Genomic DNA, 26,844 nt, shown 5'->3' with positions numbered 1-26,844 from the left:
AGTGAACGGATCATCGATGAACTTGAACGGGTGTCACAGGACGCCCGCCCCGATCAAATCCAACGAACAATATGGAACAAAATGACATTGAAGAAACAGTGTGTTGCCGGGGAGGGGGGGGGAGGGGGGGGGGGGTCAGAGCGCCTGCCTACTACGCTCCGCACTCAGCTGATGTTTGTAAGTCATTGAAATTTCAAAAGTATTTTAACCTGTAAGTACAAAAATGATGAAACATGTCATGTATACTATTTCTGCAGAAGCACCACTAATGATGGTTCGTAAATACAAGCGAAACTCGTCTTGGTGTAACACACTCTCAAACCATGTTACCCTCAAGACCCAAAAAAGCACAACTGATGGATGCAATACTGTTCACAGTTTCTTAACTGCCATTTATTTTCACACTGATACACGAAGTATTACTGTTGTATTTCTCTTCCCGTGTGGTTACAAGTATCAGTTGCTTCAACCCTGAAGTGTCTTCCCAAACACATCTGGTAACACGCAGTATTCTCTTTACACTACTGATTAATGCGTAAGACTTCGTCACTTGGCACTTACTGTTAAATAGCGGCAAGGAGCATCTTGATGTAAGCCTCGCCAAAAGAACTCTGCGGATGAAACTTACGCTTCCTTTCCTCTGCAGTTTTTCATTTCTTTTTTTCCCCCCTTTTATGAATGTTGGGAGTGGCAAGGTGGGCGGCTGGGTGAGCTGGTGGGACGGTGGGTGGTGGTAGAGTGTGGATGCATGGCAGACGCCCGGATTTAGCGGAGCGCGCACCGGTGCGGAGTCCTGTGAAAATTTAACCGGCTCGTGGTAGGATTAATGCGGTTGTTTGCGCCAAAAGAAAATTCACCTCGTGAACCAGGGCCGGTGCCTCCGCAGTTATTCTTTTATCAGAGGAAACATTTACGCAAAAGAGTTTAACCTTTGGCTTTCTCTATAGGCGACCCTGAATATTTAAATACCGGGACACCAAAAAATTGCAGGAACGGCTGTTTAAATTTGAGGCTACTGAACAAAAGAGACTTAAAAGAAATAAAAGTTGCTGATAAAATAAGCACCGGCGATTCTCTGCTGCAGTATCAGAGTGGAATTTATGAATGTAAACGAATTTTTACTTTAGGTTTCCGTAAGAGTTGAAAAATGTCATAAATATAGGTCCAGGAAACACTTTTGGTGTAAAACATGACTTTCATGGTACTTTGTATTTTTCTCAATCGTTCTTAATCCTGCAGAGATGTCAATCATTAATAGAAATTTGATACAAAAATAATACTTTCATTCTGGTTCTTAGACTTCAGAGAATGTGGTTGATGTCGGATCTCTACACATTATCAAATCACTTCGTTTGTTGCATCTTTGTGGCGCATTTCAGGAAACTTTGTAGACCAACATGATAAAGCATTAATTATACGTATTTTATGTGTACGGTCCTTAAAGAAAAACCCTGTTCTGACAACAGGTGTTTATAAATTGAATATTAGATCTCTCTCTCTCTCTCTCTCTCTCTCTCTCTCTCTCTCGCTTTCTCTCTGTGTCTATCTATCTACATGTCTTTCGCAGTAACTTTCATAAGAACATTCCTCCAAATTGACCAACAATGTTCACGAGAGTAGCTATCTACGAGTACGTTACGAATCTTGGGTGTAGCGATATCGAAATTATACTGGACATTCGATTAAATCTCACAAAAAAAGTTTCCTTTCGAAAGTAGTGTGGTTGTAGCCAGATTTTCAGCCTAATTGTGTTTGTAGTCCAAAAAGGCTACAATATGTATTAAAATATCTTTCCAAGAAACAGAGGAAGAGTGTATGGTAACGTACCATCAGAACATGATTGTTAAACGATGGCCGGCCGCGGTGGTCGTGCGGTTCTGGCGCTGCAGTCCGGAACCGCGGGACTGCTACGGTCGCAGATTCGAATCCTACCTCTGGCATGGGTGTGTGTGATGTCCTTAGGTTAGTTAGGTTTAAGTAGTTCTAAGTTCTAGGGGACTTATGACCTAAGATATTGAGTCCCATAGTGCTCAGAGCCATTTGAACCATTTGTTAAACGATGAGTGAATAGTGTGGTTGTGGTTTTGCTGAAGCAACCACGGAGCTCGAAGTTATTTCCTATATTCGTAGCAGATACTGAAACAGCTAATCCAGGCGCTGTAGCGTAGTACTGTACTGGAAAGCTTGGAAGAGACATGTTCGATGCCGATATGCACGGATAATAAGAGGATGTTATCTACCATGCGTCTTTTATCTACTTTTTTATCAATATATGTAAACAAGAAGAGTGCAGTTTGCACTTTGGCTTCATTTAATGTGTCATGGTACTTGTTTAACAATTGCAGAAGTTCAGATGATGGAAAAATTGCGGTCATCTTGGAATAATAAACGTTTCTATACTGCGATCGCGGGGCACGGAATGTATCCTCCATTTTCAACTATTGACTACCATACGCCTTCATGCAAGTTAGAGCCCTCACATGCTGGATTGACACGTGAATCGCTACTTTAAGTTTCAGATTAAGAATGAACATTTCTTGAGTTAAAATTATATTGGTTAAAGTCCATGTTCACTGCATGAGAATTTATATGAGGCCTCTGAACCGACAGAAAAGATCAATGGTATTAGATGCTGATGTTATATCTTTACTGAAGTTGCAAGCTTTAACTGGCAGAATAACATATTGCTTCATCCATGTAAAATCAAAAGGTCGAGGTTCCCCAAAATGTACAAAAGTAAGGAAACTTAAAGATTAAGAAGGACTACGCGGGCAAGAAGTTATTACTCTCTGTCTTAGCTAGTTTATCGCTGATTTTTGCAGGACCTTCAGTTGCCCCGACTTCTTCACCCGATAATGGCCCTTCCTGGCACAGCAAAGTGTTGAAAAGCTGACGGCACACTACATAAGAGTGTTATGGCCTCGTAACCAAATCCAGCGATGTGGACGATCTGATCTGCTCGCTGGAAACCAGACCAAATACTCTGAGACGTAGCAGTTGACTCATTTTCATATTTTACAAACAAAAAAAAAAAAAAAAAAAAAAAACTGAAATGTGTGTAAATTCCAATGGGACCAAACTGCTGAGATCATCGGTCCCCAGACTTACTCATTACTTAAACTAACTTATGCTAAGAACAACATACACACCCATGCCCGAGGTCTCCTTTTTCAGAAAAGAAAAATTGGCCAGAAGCGAGTGCGACTAACGCACAGAGGGTTCTCTTCAAACTTTAATATGTATGCAGATAGTTTATCCATTCCAGGCATCAAGGTTGTTGACGCTTTTTGCCTGTTATCGACATTGATACTAATAAGATATAGGTCCAAGGGATTCCAAGGCTTTCGAGAATGTTGTAATTTCAAGTTTGAAATAGTATTGCAAATAAAAAAAAATTTTCTTCGTCATATTTAATTACAAATCAACAAGTTCTGATTTTTTTCCTTTACTTGTACTGTGAAATCTTAATTCAAGAGAAATTTCGTGATTCTAGGTCAATGGGAAATAGCCTATAGGTGTCTATGTCGGTGACTGCTGCGCAAACACTGTCTCCACGTACGCACAGCTTGTCTGGTATTAGACGTTACCCGGGGTGTTCCACTGGGGACTGAACCGTACAATAACCCTAGGTTCTGTGTGGAATGGCGGTGGAGTGAACTGCTGCGTCCTGTTGTGGGGTTGTGAACCACTGAGGGCCGTTTCTAGATCCGCGGTTCAATACACAATACACTCTACAGGTTTTGATGAGTGAGTTTCCTAATGTCAAAATATGTTCGTATTCTTTTTGATTGAAATGACTTAGAAGTTTAAAATCCTTACACCGCCAAGGGTCGTTGACCTTAATATGTGACACAAATTTGAACGTGATACGTCAGCTCGTTCGTGAGAAAAAGGAATCTTAATAATCGGACAGACAGACAGACAGATGGATGGACAGAAAAGCGATCCTCTCAGGGTTCCATTTTTACGGACCGAGGCGCAGATTCCGCGGCACAGAATATTACAAAAGATTCTAAATGCACATTGCTCCGTAACAGCTGCATTCCATTTGTCCTGTCTATTCATAATCATGGGTTACCATCAGCAGTCGGGCATCTAACAATTATTAAAATGTCTGAAAGAGCAGGACGATCACTGCTGTATTTTGTGTCCAGAGTGGAACCAACTAAAAGAAACCACTACAGTAATCTGATTGAATTACAAACGATTAGAATGGCCTGAGCGATCTGCACAGAGGGTTGTCGGTAGAGCGAGGAAGCGTGCGACTGCTCGTCTTTAATTCGCGCAGAAGGCGCCGCCCGCGCCGCCCGCGCCGCCCCCGCCACTCCCACCCCCAGCCCCACCCCCGCCCCCCGCCACGGGCGTCCGTCAGTTCGTTAAGGGTCCCGCCCCGCAAGTGGCGTGTAGTAACGAGCCTGCATCGAATTAACGACGTCCCGCCAGCGCGTAAACTGCCGACATCGTGCTGCGAATAACCCTCCTGATCTCGTTTCACAAATTCGCGTCGTGCTCTTCGCCAGAGCGGAACCTCTCCTCGCTGCGTCTATGTCGCGCTATAATATTTACCGGAGAAATTTGTGGCAACTCCACACCGGGTCAAGGAGGAACCTGCTTTGCGCTAATCTCCTTCCGAGGTAAACGGAGTGAAATGAGAATTCAGTCAAGTGCAATTATTGTTACAGGCAGCAACCAGCTGTTAATGGAACGCCTGAGAGGGTGGTTCGAGCCGGGGGAGGTGTAGTACGCAACAGGCAAGAAATGTGAAGTCTGACTTTGAGCTGTTATCTTGAGAATTTACGTCCGTATTAACGAACCACATTCTCTTCCCCCATATAGTTTGTCATTGAGAAATGTGTTATTCCAATTTTTTCGAAGGTGCACAAACCTGTACTAGTATTATTTAGCGCCAACTACTCCATTCACCGAAACAAAGACCAAAGGCTCCAAGGTAACGTAATTCCATTCCAGCATGTTATGGAAACGGTGAGTCAGAAGTAACTGCTGCAAAATGCTAGAAACTTTGGCTTCTCAAAAGCATGCGTTGTTGAAAAAGGTCACTGTGGCTTAGATTAAAAGTAATTTCCAACAATGTACGATCATGCGATGCAGCAGACTCAACTTAGTGACAAATTTGCAACAATTATTGAGTGAACATCATGCAGTTCATGGCAAAAGCTGCGGGTCTTCGGTAAGACGCTGTACAGATACATAATTTGCTGTGAAGTTTATTTTATCCGGTAAAGATTTTATTCATTTTTGAGCTTCAGTGACTGATTTGTTGCAACGCATACTATTGTAGTAACCACAGAAATCAATGTGGGATGGACTACGAATGTATCCGTTTGGACAGTTCAAAAATGGCTCTGAGCACTATGGGACTTAGCATCTGAGGTCATCAGTCCCCTAGAACTTAGAACTACTTAAACCGAACTAACCTAAGGACATGACACACATCCATGCCCGAGGTAGGATTCGAACCTGCGACCGTAGTGGTCGCGCGGTTCCAAACTGAAGCGCCTAGAACCGCTCGGCCACTCCGGCCGGCTGGACAGTTCAGCGAAATTTGTCGTTTGTCGTTAATGGACTATGGCAACGGACGATCGTCGTGAGTGCCTTTGCTAACAGCACGACATCGCCTGCAGTGCCTCTTATGGGCTCGTGGCCATATCGGTGAATCCTTGACAACTGGAAAATCATGGTCTGGTCAGTTGGTAAGGTTTCGAGTTTGACATTGACCCCACGAAGCCCTGGTCCCAGTGTGTCAACAAGGCGCTGTACAAGCTGGTGGTGCCCCCATAATGGTGTGGGCTATGTTTACGTGGAATAGACTGGAACCTCTATTCCTACTCAACCGATACTTGTCTGTTATCCTGATCGCTCTGCGCAAAGACCGCTCCTCTCGGTCGTTACGTGGAGTGAGAGGTAACGTCTGAATTTATTCTTGGCACACGCCTGACATTGTGGATCTCAGAAATACTGGATTACCAAACGATTTCCGAAATAGTCATGCGTCTACCTCAAACAACCATTCCGCGTTCAAAGTCTGTTAGTTCCCGTCGTGTGGCCATAATCATTCCAAATTAATTACCTACGTGCAAATGACAGCTCCGCCAATGTACCATCCATTGATTCCGAGTGTACGTTATACTTCCACCATCTATACATGTCCATGTCTCTACAGCATGAATTCTGTCAACGCAGTATATATGACTGTGTCATCTGGATAACACTATGATTTCGTCCTGCATCCACGAGGAGCATTGTTATATGTATTTGTTATCGAATAACGAGTAGATTACGAGACTTAAGGTTCGATACCAATGGAAACCGTTTTTTAGTAACATGTTTCCTTCCCCTCACGCACTTCATACCTGAGTTGTGGGCCTCTACTTTATTAAACTCAGCAGAGAAAAACGTTAGCGACTGAGTACGGAATACATTTTGTCAGTTGCAGCGTACAATCCGTGTCCAACTCGGGTACTGTTGACAGTATTCTTAAGCCTCCCATCCCTTTCTCCCAGATACGTTTCGCGCAGGAGTACCTTGTGAGGGAACAGTTGTAAGAGGTACGCGCTGTCTGCGATATGAGAATCGCTGACCAGAGAGCAGTGTTGACTGCGGTACGAACTGTGTAACTGTAGCAGTTGTTGTTGCCAGTCGCTTGTCTGAGGTTGTCTGCACTTGTCTGCAGTCTTCTCTGGTCGGGAATCTGGAGATGGAATATTTTTGTGTAAGGTAAAGAAGCAGCGTCGCGCGTCTCTAGTAATGTATCTGAACTGTCATCCAAATGTTTTAAAAAATGTCCTAATAATAATTTTGGTAATATAAAGTAATTTTTTTTTAAAAAAAAGCATTCATTTAAAAAAATCAGTTGCTTCCTTTCACAAATCACAAATGTATAGGGCAGCATTGCACGGAGCTGTGCCGGAAAAATGTTAGGTAAGAGCAGATATATTCGCCGTTTTTATTGAGGTAAGAATTTTTGCTTTTATTCAGAATGATATTACAGGGCCACGACGAAGCACTGCTGTCGTCCAAATTTTACCAGGTCACTGAATTTATTTTTATTATGAGGTTTAGGAATTTTTCTGTTTCGAGCTTACATTAAATGAGAAAAGAATTTTGTGGATACATTAAATGTGAATGCATTTGTGCACGGAGATTATAAATGGGAACCAATTTAGTTCTGAGGTCACACAAAAATTAGAATCGCTATCCATAATAATAATTTTAATTTCAATTTATAAATTTTGCGGGGAGGTTACACTTGGCGACATCCGGCCAGGATCGTATTTCTTTGTGAATCTCTGAGAAGTAGTCATATATCTGCTCTTATTTACTTAAATGTAGTTTGCATCTGGCGCAACGCATTTACTAATTTGTCACTATTTCTTTCACAGATCATCGGCAATTTATTGCTCTTTGTTGTAATTGTGTTTGTTCCATTTTTGCTTTGTCTTTGTTTCATTTTTGTGCTTAATTTTGATTTGTGGAAAATGCCGCGAAAAACTGTTAACAGTACATCGCGATGTGTAATGAGTGATATAGCCGACTCGAATAATTTGACCGATAATACTTGCGACACTCAGTGTAATAATGATAATCCTCCATTTACAGACAATCACTGCGTACCGATCACTAGTAATAATTTTAATGCTAATGATGAGCAAACAAATTCAACTATGTGCCCCATAAATGTAACAATTGATGACGCGGCATGTTCCGATGCAATGAACGCTGCGCAGTTTGACACACCCGGTTTGCAAAATTTGAATAGTGAACAGATAAATTTTTTTCACGAACATGAGCAATGTAGTCAAAATGCGTCAGATTTATCTGATTCCGAGATAGTAACCAACAGTGCATATACGATTGGCAAACCTTTTTGTGAATCACAGAATGACCAAATGGTTATACAAAACGTGACACATACAGATACACCATTAAACAGTACAGAGAATAGAGCCGATAATTTTGGCTGGGATCAAGTTATGGCATTATTACAACAACTCAATGAAAGACTAGACAATGAGCACAAACAACTTGATGAAAATCTTAAACGAATTAATGAATCGTACAAACAACGTAATGAAAATCTCGGACAGTGGAATGAAAAACTAAACAACAATTTCAAACAACCTAATGAAAAAGAAGACAACCTTAATGAAAATTCCAAAAAGTTGAATGAAAAACACGTCAATCATTTTAAACAACTGAATGAATCGTGCAAACAACTCAATGAAAAATACGATGACAATCCTTCAAATACAGACAATCAGTGCATACCGACCACTAGTGATGTTTTTAATGCTAATGATGAACAAACAAATTCAATTGTGTCCTCTGTTAATTTAACGACAATTGATGACGAGGCACGTTCCATTATAATGAACGGTGCCCAATGTGACACACCCGGTTTGCAAAATTTACGTAACGAACAGATAAATTTTTCTAACGAAAATGAACAGTGTAATCAGAATATGTCAGATTTATTTGATTCCGGTGTAGTGACCAACAGTGCACATCCGATTGGCAAACCTTTTTGTGAATCACAGAATGACCAAATGGTTATACAAAACGTGACACACCATCACACGGCACAGAGAATAGAGTCGCTAATTTTGGCTTGGATCAAATTATGGCAGTATTGCTACAGTTTAAGAAAGAACAAGACGACAATTTTAAACAACTTAATGAATCGTGCAAACAATTTAATGAAAGTTTCAAACAGTCGAACGAAAAACACGACAACCTTAATGAACAGAACAAACAACTTAGTGAACAGATTACAGCCGTTACCGTGCAACGTCATAATACTAAAGAACTATTATGTGAGGAAATTAAGGCTTGTGCTAGTAACAGTAGTGAAGAAATTAGATCTGTTGCACAAGAATTAAGTAATACACATGCAGCCACAGTAGAATCACTTAGAGATGAAATTAATGCAGTCACTGAACAATGTTCAGATAACGCAACACAGATACGCGACGAGTTTAATTTAAAGTCACCAGAACTTTCACACACTCTGGATACGGAAGTCGATAAGAAATGTGAACAACAGATGAGCCAAATTGACGAACGTATTAAAGTGACAGAAATGAAAAATGTTTCAGTCACTAACACGTCACAGCATACGCCACGTTCCGAACATTTGTTACACTCACACAGCCAGTATAACTTAGGTAATTTACAGAGAATACGTGAGTTAGACTCCGAGCAGTCACAGACAAACATACTGTTATACAAACCTGAACCTGTTCACACATTCAGAGACGATAACGTTGATTGTAAGTAATTTTTATCCGCAAAAAAATCTAAGGTACTTAATAATGACAGAGCTCAGAGTCACGCTTTGGAGTGGATACGACAATTTGCTTTTGTATTTTCATCAGTTTGGCCTGTAATGCAGAAACTAGCATTGGCTTGGATACAACAATTTGTTTTTCAATTTTCACCGGCATTGCCTGTAACGCAGAAGCAAAAATTTATTTGCAGTGCGTAATAGACCACAGGGGATTCATTACTCTTCGATGAATATGTGCCGCAGCGTGCACAGGGCCCCGAGCCGTAGTAGTGCTATTTCATCTTTAGTTTTCTGCACTGCTGCCTTCTCTTCTACTATCCTTTATATCTGTCAAAACAACTCTTCAACTATCGACCTATCTAGTATTAGAAATGTGTAAAGAAAATCTGAATGACAAGTTTTATCGAAAGTGACAGTTTTCATTAGACACTCCCGAAATGACAACTACCGCCGTAATTTTAATAACAAACAAAATTTTAATCATCAGTATGTACAAAATTTTCAGCAACAGGAACCACGTTTTGGTTACAATAGACGTTTTTCACCGCAACAGCATGAAAGCCAACCGGTTAGCATACCTAACCAACAATGCAGTCTGCAAGGTCAACCAAGCTTTAATGTTTCGCCGCCTACACGTATAGCGTCAGCTCCAACAAATAGTAACGCACAGCAACAAGGGAATCAGTATGTACAGAAAACACACTACTTCAACTCCTATCGCAATGCACCGTATATAAATGACTATCATGACAGACGTAAAAGTAATGAGCACAATTTTCAGCGTACGTTTAATAACAGTCGGCCTTACCAGCAGCAAAATCATCCGCAGCAACAAATTATCATGAATGAACCAGACAGTAGATATCATCCCGAACGGAATACGCCAGGAAGAAATAACAGAACAGTACAAATAGTGGAAATGCCACAGCATCCTCCCGAAAATAATAGCACGTCAGATAGAATTTGACTAGATACAGTACAGATTGCATCTTCCAGCAACGCAAGCAATGCTTTTGATACACAGAATCTTGTTCACGAAAATGTTATTTGAAACATGCCTTGTTTGAATGCACCTCTTTTATCATACCCAGATCTTACTAGAAATTTTTCCATTGCCACCGACAGTTCTAACACCGCTTTAGACGTACACATTTTTCAGGAAATTGAAGAAGATGGTACTACAGTAATTAAAAACATCGCCTTTGCAAGTCGCATTCTGTCACCTGCTGAACGCAATTATTCTGTTACAGAACTTGAAACATTATGTGTTGTTCGTGCATTTACGAGATTTCGGCATTTTCTTTATGGAAGACACACTACCGTTTACACAGATCATAGAGCTGTACAGTTTTTACTTTCCGCTAAATTTACACACGACAGATTAAGCAGATGGAAACTTTATTTACAGGAATTTAATTTTACAATTGTTTACATTCCCGGCACACAAAATATTGTAGCAGACGCACTATCCCGTTCTCTCAACAACAATCAGCAAGACATCGCAACCAACTTCTGCAAAGCAAATTTCAGCGTCATGTACATTCAACAAGTTGCATTTGAAAATTTCATTTCGTCGTCATTACAAGACATAGCACAAGAGCAGAGTAAAGACAACGTATGGAAAGAAATTAAACACCTTTGGCAAGATAGGAATAATGTTACCATTAGAAACCATTACATTGTACGGAATAATATTCTGTTTCGCCGCTCTCACCCTGACAGTAACAATTGGTTATTATGTATTCCTGACGAGCTTGTTAACAAATTAATTTGGTATACTCATTTAAGTTACGCACATTACGGAGCCAGAAAATGTTATACTGAGACAGAACTGTTATTTTACCAACATGGAGAAACGTATTCGACGAGTTTTAGCGTCATGTAAAATCTGCCAGAAAGCTAAGTCAGACACGACTTCACATATTCCTTCGTTACATCCCATTGTACCTGTTAAATTGAGACACATTTTGTTCTGAGGTCACACAAAAATTAGAATCGCTATCCATAATAATAATTTTAATTTCAATTTATAAATTTTGCGGGGAGGTTACACAGTATGTCTCCTGTATCACTTATTGTTTCTTCGACTACCTTTGTTTTATACCAACTGTTCAGTTCGACTTTTTAAATATATTCTTCTGATTGGTTAGATGTGGCCCGCCAAGAATTATCGTCTACAGCCCCCTCAAACATCATGGGTGTTAATCCCTAATGTCTTCACACACATCCCACCATCCCGTCCCTTCTTTTCGGTACGTTTCTTTCTCCGCAGATTCTGCACAGAAGCTTCTCATTCTTTACAGGTTCACCTAATTTCCAGTATCCTTCTGTAGAATAAAACAGCGCTCTTCGTCTGTGTCCTTTTCTAAATTTCCCACAGTCTGTGATTCACTTACACAATGACGCGCTCCAGATGTGCAATCTCAGAAATTCCTGCCTCAAATTAAGATCAATGTTTTTATACTCTTAGGCTTCTTTAGGCCAAGAATACCCTCTTTGCCTGGGATAGTCTACGCTTTATACCCTCCTTCCTTCCTCCGTAAGATGTTGTTTAGTTTCCGAAGTAGCTTCGTGGTCCCCTAGTTTGATGATTTGTTTCTCTTTAATCCCGTGTTTGATACTTCTCAATATGTTTGTCTTTCTTCGTTCAGTATCTTTGGCCAATGGAGCGATCATCATGACAATTTTTCAGATACAGGTCACGTGTACTCTGGATACATACAATACGCCTATAATGCAGTGGTTTTCATTGCCTTCTGCATCCTCATGCCTTCGATCACTCCAGATTCAAGCACCTTCAGCGGTAGTTTCCCACACTAAGGGTAAGAGAGTGGTATAAACCTCTCTGTCCGCTCATCGGAGCCGGCCGTTGTGGCCAAGAAGTTCTAGGCGCTTCAGTCCGGAACGAAGCGGCTGCTACGGTTTCAGGTTCGAATCCTGCCTCGGACATAGATGTGTGTGATGTCCTTAGGTTAGTTAGGTTTAAGTAGTTCTGCGTCTAGAGGACTCATGACCTCAGATGTTAAGTCTTATAGTGCTCAGAACCATTTGAACCGCTCATCGGCACTCTTTGACAAGGTCGTTGGCAGAGTGAGGGTGGCTTAGTGTGCCAGAAGTGTTCGGCCGCCATTCCTCAGTCAACGCGAAGAAGAATTTCAGAACTTACCCAACGGAATGAATGGTCTAAGGATCACAGAATATCCCAAATCCGTACTCTGTGCTCCGTAGACATTTTGTTCTATTGAGTAAGTCGTGAAATACTTCATCGCTTTGACTGTGGAGAGCAAAGTCTCCGGCAGGTCTTATCATTGCTATTCTTTCAGCCCATGTTTACCCTGTCCTCGGCCTCTCGTTTACATTCATCATTGCCTCTTCAATGTACAGACCCAATCGTAGAGGAGGATGACAGCATCCCTGGCTTACATTGTCTTGAATCGGAACAAGCCGTTTCTGGTCTTCCAATCATGTTTGACTTCCTGTTCTTGTACATATTGTACGATTATATTACCCGTCTTTTCCTATAGCTTACTCCTATTCTTTCTAGAATTTTGAATATTATCCATTTCCCACTGTCTAACGCGTTTTCTATATCAAGAAGTGTAGTAAATGTGTCTTGAAGTTTCTGAACTCTTGTTTCAATTACCAAGCGCTACGTCGCAGCTGCTTCTATAGTACATTTACGTTTGCTAAAGCCAAGCCGAATGCATCCCTATTCTAGGGGTAAGGTTTTTGATGAACGATCAAAACGTCCTCGATTTCAAGCTCGTCACAGTATCAACGTTGAATAAAATTCATCAGCAAAGGTGGTCGAAGATTTCTGGCACAAGAAGTCATCCTCACTCTGCCAACGGCCTTGTCAAAGAGAGCCGATGAGTGGATAGAGTTTCAGAACACTCTCTTGCGCTTAGTTTGGGAAACTGCCCCTAGAATCAGCAATGATGAAAGGCATGAGGATACAGAAATCAATGATAACCACTGCATTATAGACATATTATATGTAACCAGAGTACATGTAACCTGTAATTAAAAAAGTGTCATGATGATCTCTCCATTGGCAAAAGATTCCAGAGTCGTCCCCAATCGGTTTCCCGGAGTGCGGGGGCGGGGGAGGGGGAGGATACTGCCAAATGGAAGGTGACGATGAGAAAAATATTGAAAAGCCAACGAAAAGATAACATTCTGCAGGTCGGGGCGTGGAATATCAGAAGTCTGAACGTGGTATGGAAGCTGGAAAATGTGAAAAGGAAAATGATAACTCTCAGTCTAGATACAGTGTGGGTCAGTGATGTGAAATGGAAATTAGACAAGGATTCTGGTCAGATGAGTGTAGGGTAACATCAACAGCAGCAGAAAATGGTATCACGGGAGTAGGATTCGCTATGAATGGCAAGGTAAGGCAGAGAGTGAGTTATTGTGGACAGTTCAGTGAAAGAGTTGTTCTCATCAGAACCGATAGCAAACCAACACCGACAATGATAGTTCAGGTATGCACAATGACATCTCAAGCCTAGGATGAAGAGACATAGAAAATATATGAGGATATTAAACGGGTAATTCAGTTCCTAAAAACAGGTGAAAATCTAATAATCCTAGGATTATTTGAATGCTGTTGCAGGGGTTGCAGTAGAAGGAATGTTTACTGGAGAATATGGGATTGGTACTAGGAATGAGAGAGAAGAGAGACTAACTGAGTTCTGCAATAAATTTCAGCTTCTAATAGTGAATACACTGTTAGAGAATCACAATAGGAGGAGATATACTTGGGAAAAGCCGGGAGATACCGGAAGATTTCAGTTAAATTACATCATGGTCAGGCAGAGATTCCGAAATTACATACTGGTTTGTCTATATCCAGATATCCAGGAGCGGACATAGACTCAGATCACAATGCAGTACTGATAATTGGTAAGCTGAAGTTTAAGAGATTAGTCAGGAAGAATCAGTGCGCAAAGAAGTAAGATACGGAAGTACTAAGAAATGAAGAGAAATGCTTTAAGTTCTCTAAGTCTGTAGATACAGCGATAATAAATAGGTCAGTAGGCAGTTCAGTTGAAGAGGAATGGACAACTGTAAAAAAGGCAATCACACAAGTTGGAAAGAAAGAGATAGGTAAAAAGATGCTAAATGCGAAGAAACGGTGGATGTGAGGAGGTATACTTAGTTGACCGATGAAAGAATAAAGTGCAAAAATGTTCAGAGATATTCTGGAACAAAGACAAAAAATTCACTTAGGGATGAAATATATCGGAAGTGCAGGGAAATTAAGACGAAATAGTTAAATGTAAAATGCGAAGAAATCGAAAAGAAAAGATTGTCGGAAAGGCTGACTCAGAATATACTAACGTCAAAATAACCTTCTTTGGAATTAAAAGCTAGGATGGATACACTAAGAGTGCAATGGGAAGTAAACTGAATGCAGAGGAGAGAGCATATAGTTGGAAAGAGTACATTCACGGCCGATGTGAGTTGGAGATCTTGTCTGATATGATAGAAGAAGAAACAGCAATCGACAGAGAGGAGATAGGGAATCCATTATTAGAATCAGATTTTAAAAGAGGTTTCGAAGACTTGGGATCAAATAAGACAGAAGGGATAAATTACATTCAGTCGGAATGCCTGAACTAATTGAAGGCAGTGGCAACAAAAAGACTATTCACTTTGGTGTGTAAAATGTCTGAGTCAGGCCATATACCATTTGACTTTCGGGAAAATTCATCCACACAATTCCTAAAACTGGAAGAGGCGACAAGTGCGACAACTATCGCACTATCAGCTTGACAACTCATGAATCCAGGCTGATGACAAGAAAAATATACGGAAGAATGGAAAAGAAAACTGAGGATGTATAGATGGCGATCAGTTTGGCTCTAAAAAGGCAAGGGCACCACAGAGGCAATTCTGACAATGCGAATGATAATGGAAGCAAGACTGAAGTCAAGACAAGTTCGCAGGATTTGTCTACCTGTAAAAAGAGTTCTACAGTGTCAAATGGTGCAAAATGTTCGAAATTCTAAGAAAAATACCGGTAAGCTACAGGTACAGAGTGGTGATATACAATATCAACAAGAACCAAGAGGGAATAAAAATAATAGAATCCCAAGACTGAAGTGCTCGGATTAAGATGGGTATAACACAAGGATGTAGTCTTTCGCCCCTACTGTTCAATCTGTACCTCAAAGGAGCAATGACTGAAATAACAGAAATACTGAAGAGTGGAAATAAAATTCAAGGTGAAGGTATATCAATGATTCGCTGCTAACATTGCCATCCTCCATTAAAGTGAAGAAAAATTACATTATCTGCTGAATGGAACGAACAATCGAAGAAACATGAAAGTAATGAGGAGTATTAAAAATGAGAACAGCGAGAAACTTGGAATTAGGATTGGTGATAATAAAATAGATGAAGTTAAGGAATTCTGCAGTCTAAGCAGCAAAACACCCCTAGACGGACGGAGCAAGCAGTACATAAAATGCAGTTTAGCACTGGCAAAAAGGGCATTCCTCGACAAGAAAAGTCGACTAGTCTCAAATATAGACTTTACTTTGAGGAAGAAGTTTCCGGGAATGGTCGTTTGGAGCATGGTAGTTATACGTGGACTGTGGAAAAACCGGAACAGAATAGAATCCAAACAATATAGAAGTGTGCTACAGAATAATGCTGAAAATTTGGTGGACTGATAACTAATGAGTAGGTTCTACAGCTACATCAACATCCATACTCCGCAAGCCACCTGACGGTGTGTAACGGAGGGTACCCTGAGTACCTCTATCGGTTCTCCCTTCTATTCCAGTCTCGTATTGTTCGTGGAAAAAAGGATTGTCGGTATGCTTCTGTGTGGGCTCTAATCTCTCTGATTTTATCCTCATGGTCTCTTCGCGAGATATACGTAGGAGGGAGTAATACACTGCTTGACTCTTCGGTGAAGGTATGTTCTCGAAACTTTAACAAAAGCCCGTACCGAGCTACTGAGCGTCTCACCTGCAGAGTCTTCCACTGGAGTTTATCTATCATCTCCGTAACGCTTTCGCGATTACTAAATGATCTTGTAACGAAGCGCGCTGCTCTCCGTTGGATCTTCTACATCTTTTCTATCAACCCTATCTGGTACGGATCCCACACTGCTGAGCAGTATTCAAGCAGTGGGCGAACAAGCGTACTGTAACCTACTTCCTTTGTTTTCGGATTGCATTTCCTTAGGATTCTTCCAATGAGTCTCAGTCTGGCATCTGCTTTACCGACGATTAATTTTATATGGTCACTCCATTTTAAATAACTCCTAATGCTTACTCCCACATAATTTATGGAATTGACTGCTTCCAGTTGCTTACCCGCTATATTGTAGCTAAATGATAAAGGATCTTTCTTTCTATGCTTTCGCAGCATATTACACTTGCCTACATTGAGATTCAATTGCCATTCCCTGCACCATTCGTCACTTGGTTGCAGATGCTCCTGCATTTCAGTACAATTTTCCATTGTTACAACCTCTCGATATACTACAGCATCATCCGCAAAAAGCCTCAGCGAACTTCCAATGTTATCCACAAGGTCGTTTGTGAATAGCAACGGTCCTACGACACTCCCCTGCGGCACACCTGAAATCACTCTCACTTCGGAAGACTTCTCTCCATTGAGAATGACATGCTGCGTTCTGTTATCTAGGAACTCTTCAATCCAATCACACAATTGGTCTGATAGTCCATATGCTCTTACTTTGTTCATTAAACGATTATGGGGAACTGTATCGAACGCCTTGCGGAAGTCAAGAATCACGGCATCTACCTGGGAACCCGTGTCTATGGCCCTCTGAGTCTCGTGGACGAATAGGGTTTCACACGACCGTCTTTTTCGAAACCCATGCTGATTCCTACTGTGTAGATTTCTAGTCTCCAGAAAAGTCATTATACTCGAACGTAATACGTGTTCCAAAATTCTACAACTGATCGACGTTAGAGATATAGGTCTATAGTTCTGCACATCTGTTCGACGTCCCTTCTTGAAAACGGGGATGACCTGTGCCCTTTTCCAATCCTTCGGAACGCTACGCTCTTCTAGAGACCTACGGTACACCGCTGCAAGAAGGGGGGCAAGTTCCTTCGCGTACTCTGTGTAAAATCGAACTGGTATCCCATCAGGTTTAGCGGCCTTTCCTCTTTTGAGCGATTTTAATTGTTTCTCTATCCATCTGTCGTCTATTTCTATATCTACCATTTTGTCATCTGTGCGACAATCTAGAGAAGGAACTACAGTGCAGTCTTCCTCTGTGAAGCAGCTTTGGAAAAAGACATTTAGTATTTCGGCCTTTAGTCTGTCATCCTCTGTTTCAGTACCATTTTGGTCACAGAGTGTCTGGACATTTTGGTTTGATCCACCATCCGCTTTGACATAAGACCAAAATTTCTTAGGATTTTCTGCAAAGTCAGTACATAGAACCTTACTTTCGAATTCATTGAACGCTTCTCGCATAGCCCTCCTCACACTACATTTCGCTTCGAGTAATTTTTGCTTGTCTGCAAGGCTTTGGCTATGTTTATGTTTGCTGTGAAGTTCCCTTTGCTTCCGCAGCAGTTTTCTAACGCGGTTGTTCTTTTCCATCTCTCGCGATCTTGCTTGGCACATGCTCATATAACGCATATTGTACGATGGTTTTGGGCTTTGTCCACTGATCCTCAACACTATCTGTCCTTGAGACAAAACTTTTGTGTTGAGCCGTCAGGTACTCTGTAATCTGCTTTTTGTCAGTTTTGCTAAACAGAAAAATCTTCTTACCTTTTTTAATATATCTATTTACGGCTGAAATCATTGATGCAGTAACCGCTTTATGATCGCTGATTGCCTGTTCTGCGTTAGCTGTTTCAAATATTTCGGGTCTGTTTGTCACCAGAAGGTCTAATATGTTATCGCCTCGAGTCGGTTCTCTGTTTAACTGCTCAAGGTAGTTTTCAGATAAAGTACTTAAAAAAATTTCACTGGATTCTTTGTGCCTGCTACCCGTTATGAACGTTTGAGTCTCCCAGTCTATATCCGGCAAATTAAAATCTCCACCCAGAACTATAACATGGTGGGGTTCTCCACAGAATCGGCGAGGAACGGAATATACGGAAAATATTGACATGAAGAAGGGACCGGATGGTAGGACATCTGTTAAGACATCAGGAAATAATTTCCAAGGTACTACAGGGAGCTGTAGAGGTTAAAAACTGTAAAGGAACAACTCGCATATAATTGGGGACGTAGCTTCCAGGTGCTACTCTGAGATGAAGAACTTGGCAGAGGAGAGGAATTCGGGGCGGGCTGTATGAAACCAGTCAAGCTCAACGACATCTAACAGATCTTCAGTTTTTCTATTCTACTGTATATTATTCTTGCCGTAATTTTGATGTGTGAGATGCGAAGCTGATTGTGCGATAATTCTCCCACCTACCTATCACTGCCATCTTCGGCATTGTGTGGGTAATATTTTTCCGAAAGTCTGATTGTATGTCTCCAATCACAGAGATAGTATACACCAACATTAACAGACACTTTCTTGCCTCTTCGACAATGATTTCACAAATTCTGCAGGAATGGTGTCTATCCCTCCTTCCTTATAATATCGCAAGTCATCCAAAGATCTGTTCAATTCTATTATTACATCCCCTATGTTTTCCATTTCGAATAACATTTGTACTTCTATCACGTTACCAGAAAAGTCCTCTCCTTCGCAGAGACTTTCGGTGTAGTTTCCCATCCATCCTCTCTCCTTTCTGCTCTTAACAATGGGGTTGCAATTATACTCTTAATGCTGTCGCCCTTGCTTTTAATTTCCCTGAAGATAGTTTTGTCATTTCTATGTACTAAATTAGTTCTTGAGACGACCTTTTCTTTTTAAATTTCATCCTTCAGCCATTGCGCCTTGGCTTCCCTGCACTTTCCATTTATTTCATTCCTAAGAGATTTTTGTGGCTGCATTCCTATCTTTCCATGAACGTTTTTGAGTCTTCTGACGTCGATCAGTTTAAGAATTCTGTTGCTCAATGTTACTTCGGCGTTACCTTCCTTGTACTTAAGTTTTTTGTCTATCTTCTCTGATTATACTTTTTAGAGGTGTCACGCTTCTTCACCTGAAACGCCTACTGTGATATCCAATATTGTGTTATCAAATAACCTTAGAGAATTTCAGACACATCTCATCGCAGTTCAGTACATTAGTATCTCACTTATTACCACATTGACTTTTGCATACGAGTCTCTTAATCTTCAGTCTACTGTTGTCGTAAATCTATATACTTATTTGTGAGTTTGCGTTTACAATCCAGTTTCTTGTTGCGGCATATCTATCTGACTATGAAGGCAATGTAATATGGGTTGCCGTAGCTGTACGATGTGCTAATGCTGCCCTTACAATACGACGATCCTGCCTGGCGTCTGTGCTACGTGGACGTCTAGAACCTCGTCTAAGAGTGTGAGAATGTTCACGTGACCACTGATACCTGCATCGTTGTACATTCGACACAGCAGGTCCAACAATTCTGCGAAAGGACCATCCAGCCTTCGAACCCTTTGGAACTCGCTCAGTTCGCTTTAGGAAGCACGAGAGCGTCTCCATTTTATGGTTGCCTGATAGCTTCACTCGTTTGCACCACACTGAGCCTTCTAGCTGTGAACATTCCCTATTAAAGGCTAGTCACAGATGGCGCTCGGGTAGCTATGCCACTACGCTATCTATTGGCGGACAGCGCTGAAACTATTTTCAATATATCTAATAACCCCCAGGTGACAAATGCCGTCATCCGATCAAATTCAACGTCGTCTTTCTCCTTGTACTAACTTTTTTCTTCAACCAGTGTATATTTACTTTAATGATTTTCTGATGGGGAGCTTCTACATATAACTTCAAAGTTCTAAACAAAGGTCAAAACAATCTGTTCATGCTAAAAAAATGTGGATAGAAAATACTAATTCCTGTTTTTCCAGAAATACTTTCACCACACAGTTGCGAGTGGTAACATATGATGATGATGATGATAATGATGATTACGAGTTCAAAGAGACGCAATATCTACGGCAACAGTTTCTTATTCAAAATCCGCCTCCCTTCCCTGCCAACATGGAAACTATGCTTCCCATGTTCCTGCGCATGGAGCAAATCTCATGAGCAAGTGTGAGAACGTTTCCTGCATGTTTGCTTTAATCCAGTATTATTCTCGTGGGATACGGGATGCAACCTACAAACCACATCTAGGCTGGCCCCGTCGTTAGTTCGTGAGGCGAATTTGATTCGGGTCATGCTCCCCTCCTCGTATCCAGGAAGCTGTGCGTTTACGCGCTCGGCCGGCCGGAGTGGCCGAGCGGTTCTAGGCGCTACAGTCTGGAACCGCGCGACCGCTTCGGTCGCAGGTTCGAATCCTGCCTCGGGCATGGCTGTGTGTGATGTCCTTAGGTTAGTTAGGTTTAAGTAGTTCTAAGTCTAAGGGACTGATGACCTCAGCAGTTTAGTCCCATAGTGCTCAGAACCATTTGAACCATTTTCTGTTTACGCGCTCAACTATTGTGTCGGATCGAGCAGTTACCCAGATACCATGCCTACGGCCATGACCTTATAGTAACGTGTACTTCAAGGAAACTCTAATTTCCAGATCATACTTTTAGCCACATTAATCTATGAATGGTACACAATAACAGCAATGCAGGTATGCAATCCAGTCACATAAATGTGACTACCAAACAAAAGTTTGAATAACCACCTTTTGCAGTGCGTACGTGCAAGAAGGGAGTCGATGATGTTCTGGAAATGCCGTGAAGCCATGCCAACTCCATTGCCGTGGTCAACTCCGCTAAGTTTATCCGTTGAGCATCCATGATGCGTACAATACGATCGATATTGTCGCATAGGTTTTCGGTTGCGTTTCAATCCGATGAATTCGGTTGCCAGAGGAGTACGGTGTACTCATCCTAGTGCTCTTCGAACCACGTACGTACGCTGCAGACTGTGTAACTCGTTGCATTGTCCTGCTGGTAGATGATATCGTACCGATGAAAACACAAAAGTGCATGTAGGGGTGAACATGATCCTCAAGGATAGATGCATACTTTTATTGACCCATTGGCCTTCAACAATGAGGAGATCACCCAGGGAATGCCATGTAAACATTCCCCAGACCACAATTCCTCCTCGTGGCTGGTCCCTTCGACGACTGTTGAAGGGTTTTTACTTCCAGATGTTTCACACCATACCTGCCAAGAGCCATCTGTGCGACACCGCATAAAACGTGATTCAGCTGAAAAAGCCATCTGTCGCCATCTGTCTGTGCACGTCCACCGAGGTACTGGAGTGCAAATTCCAGCCTTCGTCGCCGATGAACGGCAGTCTGCACGGGTGCACGGACCAGGCGCCTGCGGAGACCCTTGAGCAGCAGCGTTCTCTGAGCGGTCGTTGAGGCGACGTTGTTGGTAGCCCCTTTATTTATCTGGGCTGTCAGTTGCTCAACAATTCTGCGGCTATTCGCCGGTCAACATTTTTGCAGCCGTCGTTCACCAATGTTTTCTGTGGACTGTGGTGTACCAAAGTTACATCTTCGCCAGTTCTGGATTGCGATATTTTACCAAGCACGGTATACTTTAACTACGGCGGCATGCGAACAATTCACAAAGTTAGGAGTTTCGGAGATGCTTCCAACCTTGCCCCGAAATCCAATGACCATGCTGTTTTGTACGTCAGATACATCGTTCCGTCCCCATATTACGACAAGGGCGATTTCCGTGTCCCTCGGGCGCGTTTTATATACCCTGTACTGCTAGTGCTGCCACCTGTCGTCTGTGAGTCGTCACTGCACACTGACATCGAAAACAGGCGGTTCTCACATTAATATTACAGGACAGTAAAAACTGGCGATTGGGTTCATTTTTTCACTGATATTTTGAATTCGCTCTACTAACACTAAAAGTAAACTGGGGAACATGTGAAGTCTGCGTAATCTGTCCAGAAGAATTTCTAAAATTTATGGGTGGCGACACTCATGTACCGTTTCGCATTAAAATTTCTTTTGTTGTCTCAATCAAAGAAAATATAACTATGCTGTAGCACTTCCTTCTTTCCCAAGTGCCTCCTTGGATATGGCCGTGAAAGTAACAACTAATTTTGTACCATAGGTATTCGATGTTGTCAAGACACATACTTAGCATTTGTTATCTGTTATTTTCATTAATAAACGTCATTAGATAGACAGTTTCTAAAACATGCCGCTACCACTGAGCAATCGGCGCACTGGCCTTTCTTGGCAAATGAATCATGCCACAGTCCGTGGAACGGGAACTGCAAACAGATATCGACCAAATACCTATTTTGCGATATCCGGTATTGCAACATTCGCCTTCCTGACAACTTTTACACTCATGATATGATAATGAGGCAAATCGTAGGGTAAAACTTTCGGCATATGTCGCAGCTCTGATATAAATGAACTGTCATCGGCAGAATAGTGTTTCTTTACCAAACAGGTTGTTGCCGATTTGTTGGGAGCTTCTTCTGACTGAAAATAATTTTTGACATACATTGCAAACTTTTCTTCGTTTGCTGACCCTACTAAAAACAAAGAAATAAAAGAACACCAAACACCATTTTGCAGCTTCATAACTATTGTACTACGCAATGAGGAAATGTACAACATTGAAATTACAATGAAATGAATACCCCTAGCTGCATACAGGCGTTGATGTAAGTCAACGGGGCAGTTGAAAATGTGTGCCCCGACCGGGACTCGAACCCGGGATCTCCTGCCAACATGGCAGAAGCTCTGTCCATCTTTCTTTTTCGTTATGGCTCGTTGTATTTCGTCGTAGCGGACGTCACATGGCGTACGTTGAAGTTCGTTGTTGATACTTTCACTCAGTTTTTTTTATTACAGAAGCCAGCCAGCTCTCTGACCGAACACGCTGAGCTACCGTGCCAGCATACCGAGCCGAGAACACAGAGGATAGTGCGACTGCAGGGACTTATCTCTCGCACGTCTCCTGTGAGACTCACATTCGCAACTTATTGTCCCGCACTATATTCATAGTGCCCTTGCCCATTATACTCATTACTCGCAGCTCTACCGCCGATTCCCGTAAGAGTTCGGGCACTGTTTGTGCAGTCACACAGAAGAAGATGGTCAAATGGCCGGTGAGCCTTAACTATATGAAGGTGGTATCTGTTCTTTCCGCAGGTACGCATACCTCTATCCAGTCTTCTACTCACTCCTCGACTGGTGCGATGAGAGCAGATTATGCCTGCAGGCAAGTTATGGTAGTCTGCGCGTATGGCGTAGACATGTTGACCCCTGCCTCGGAGAATGCATTCGTTCACGACACACTGGCCCCACCCTGTGCCTTATTATCTGGGAAGCGATAAGCTACAACTCTCGTTCATCTTTGGTGTATCTGGAGGGAGTGCTAGGCAGTGCTCTGTACGTGCAGAATGTTATAAGATCCGTTTTCTGCCGTTCTTGCAGGAACGAGACAATGTGTTGTTCCAACAGGATAATACTCGCCCACATACTGCCCGTTAAGCTCAACGAGCTCTGCAAGATATGCAGCAACTTACATGGCGAGCACGTTCCCATGACTTGTCTCCAACAGTGCACGTGCGGGATATGATGGGACGAGAAGCAATCGTACGAAACGTCAACCAACAACACTTACAGAACTGCGTGAAGGGATCGAACTGGCGTGACGTAATGTAACCTGAGACAGTACTCGCCGTCTGTAGGATTGACTGGATACCAGAGTCAGCGTCCGCATTGTCTCCCGTGGAGGCTACCCTACGTACTAATAAGTATGTTTCAATATGAATCGGTACCTGGTACTTCAAAACGGCTATTGATCTGTAAATGTAATCATTTCATGTACTCCTGTTGCAACAATGAATCTTGAGTGAATTGGAAACCTCTAGAAGGGAGTACTAATTTTTTTTCGACAGTGTATGTGTCCACTTTGACAATTGATAATTGACACATCTTACCTGACAATACAGCGACGATTTTCGCCTTATAACACTAGCACTCCCGTGGTCAGCGATATAAAACAGTTCATTAATTCCTTTATAGGCTGTGACTTGAGAGGGACTCATGGTGCTGGTTCTTACTACAATAATTCTTTATTTGAAAGAAGTTCGGTATCTCACTTGCAGCTTAGGTAACGGGATTACTGTCAAATTGTGAACAAATAAACAAAATTGATGCATAAATGGCAAATTTCGCTCACCACACGATTAACATTACAAATGCTTCCCTGAAGACAAAGGTAGTAATAGTGTTATTACACGTTGCAAATGTACCATCAGGCGCACATCGTACGATGAAAAAATGAAGAGTGGCATTAAATCCAAAGTGTCCACACAACCGACACCTCAAGTTCCCTTAGGAGGCAGAAAACAAGTGGATTCACCGGGCTAGTCACCCTAGCCCGCTCAATAAACATTATTTCTGAGTCAGTCTGGAACAGTACAGTGAAGAAACACTGAAAACAGTGCTACAGCAGTACAAGTGGTACTTACGGTTGATGTCGAGGACGACCAATTTGGTGACAGGCGGTGCCATGTTGGTGTTGGACGCCTGGCAGATGAGACGGGAGTGCAGGTGCTGGCGGCCGATGTTGGGGAACGTCAGGTGGTTCACGGTGAGGCCGTCAGCCGGCCGCTGCTCGAACGAGTCGTCGATCACCGTGTTCTCCAGGAACCACGTGACTCGCGGCATCGGGCGGCCTGGGAATACACAAGCAGAGCGCGCGGGGGGGTGAGGCGCATTACTTTACACTCTATCATTTTGTGGTTTCTGCAACGGTAATAAGTAGCACTGACAAGTTTATTCTTACAGTAATTTATCTCCTAGAAAAATAGACTTGTAACTGTTAATGTTTCCACACCTTAATATACTTATGTCAATGGATGTTCACCTGTAAATGGTAATTCCTTAATGGAAGATGGATTCCTGAATTAGAGGCAGCCAACAACTTACCTCCTTTTCCTTGAAGTTCTCTGTCCTCTTTTGTTACATTCACGAGATGGCAATATCACTCAGTCATATCCGGCTCAAGTTAATCAAGTACTTACCGTCAAATAACTAACTCCTAGCCCACAGGTGCAAACCCAAGTTCATATGCAGTTAATGTATATTAACTCACGGCACAAGGGTAGCGCCTCTGAATAAACGTGGATAATCCCAGACTCTCCGGTTCGAAACCATAGACTGCAATAATTTGGATCAAGAACCGTGAACAACGTCAACCGAAGATTTCTGGTATGTCACCCTCCTCATGCTAACAACAGTTCTTTCATGAATTCTCTGTTGGCAAAATATTCCAGATTGTTTTTTAAATGAATACACCGCCATTTGACTGTATTGTTGTTTATTTAATTACGACCTAGACTCCGGCCTTTTACGCCATATTCAAGTGATTAGGTTCACACTTATTGCAGGACATCAAGCTCAAGATTGTCCATAAATTAAGAAAAATATTGGGCCATCGTGAAATGCCAGATGTGAAACCATCATCTTGTGGGGAACGAATATTTTCCTTAGTTTACGGCCAATTATGTGCTTGATGTCGTGCAATATATGTTAATGACATACACTCAGTCACTTGAAAATGACATAAAAGGCCGAAACCTGGATCGTTATTAAATAAACAACAATACAGTCAAAGGGCGATGTGTTCATTTAAAAATTATTCTATGAGTGTTGCTTATCAGCATCAAAAAACTAATCCTGGTTTGGTATGACATTCTGATCTCCATTATGGGACTGTCAAGAGGGAGGTAACGACGAGGAAAGGATTCAGTAACCAACGAATAGGTAACATGCTTCGGTTCAGACTGTGAAATGTGACACGTTTCAACGAGGTTGAGAAATGAGAAAACCTGGGAGGGGGAATCCAGAGTCTGTATATAATCTTGATCAGCGAAGTGAAATGGAAAGAAAGCAAGGATTTGTAGTCGGATGAGTATAGGGTAATGTCAACAGCACCATAAAGTGCTACAACGCCAGTAGTAATGAACAGGAAGGTGCGACAGAGACTGAGTTACTGTGTATAGTTTAATGACAGCGTTGTTCTCATCAAATTTGGCAGTGAACTACGGCCGATAACAATAGTTCAGGTATACATAAATACGTCGCAAGCAGTAGATGAAGAGATACGCAAAGTGTATGACGATATTGAAAGGGTAATCCAGTACGTAAAGGAAGATGAAAATGCAACAATCACGGGGTACTGGGATGATATTGTTGGGGAAGAAGGAAGGCTTACGGGACACGACGAGTTTCGTAATAGGAACAAATGAGGAGAAAGATTAACTGAGTTCGGCAATAAATTTCAGCTAGTGATAGCGAATAGTCTGTTCAAGAATCACAAGAGAATACTTGAAAAATGCCGGGAGATGCAGGAAAATTCCAGTCAGATTACACCATGGCCAGGCAGAGACGCCGAAATTTGATATTGGATTGTAAGGCGTACCCAGGAGCAGATATAGACTGAGGTAGCAATTTGGTAGTGGCGAAGAGTAGCCTGAAGTGTAGGAGACT

At 41.9% G+C, this 26,844-nt stretch overlaps 1 protein-coding gene across 1 annotated transcript in view; it reads right to left on the bottom strand.

Annotated features, from left to right (window-relative positions):
* LOC126480897 (neural cell adhesion molecule 2) overlaps positions 1–26,844 on the bottom strand; it is a 586,813-nt gene that overhangs the window by 304,714 nt on the left and 255,255 nt on the right. The window contains exon 4 of the mRNA XM_050104295.1: positions 24,822–25,028. Coding sequence (XP_049960252.1) covers positions 24,822–25,028 — 207 coding nt within the window. The remainder of the gene's footprint in view (positions 1–24,821; positions 25,029–26,844) is intronic.

This window comes from Schistocerca serialis, chromosome 5 (genome assembly GCF_023864345.2).
Source record: "Schistocerca serialis cubense isolate TAMUIC-IGC-003099 chromosome 5, iqSchSeri2.2, whole genome shotgun sequence".
In the NCBI taxonomy this organism is placed as follows: Eukaryota; Metazoa; Arthropoda; class Insecta; order Orthoptera; family Acrididae; genus Schistocerca; species Schistocerca serialis.
This window is presented reverse-complemented; position numbering and strand designations above follow the sequence as displayed.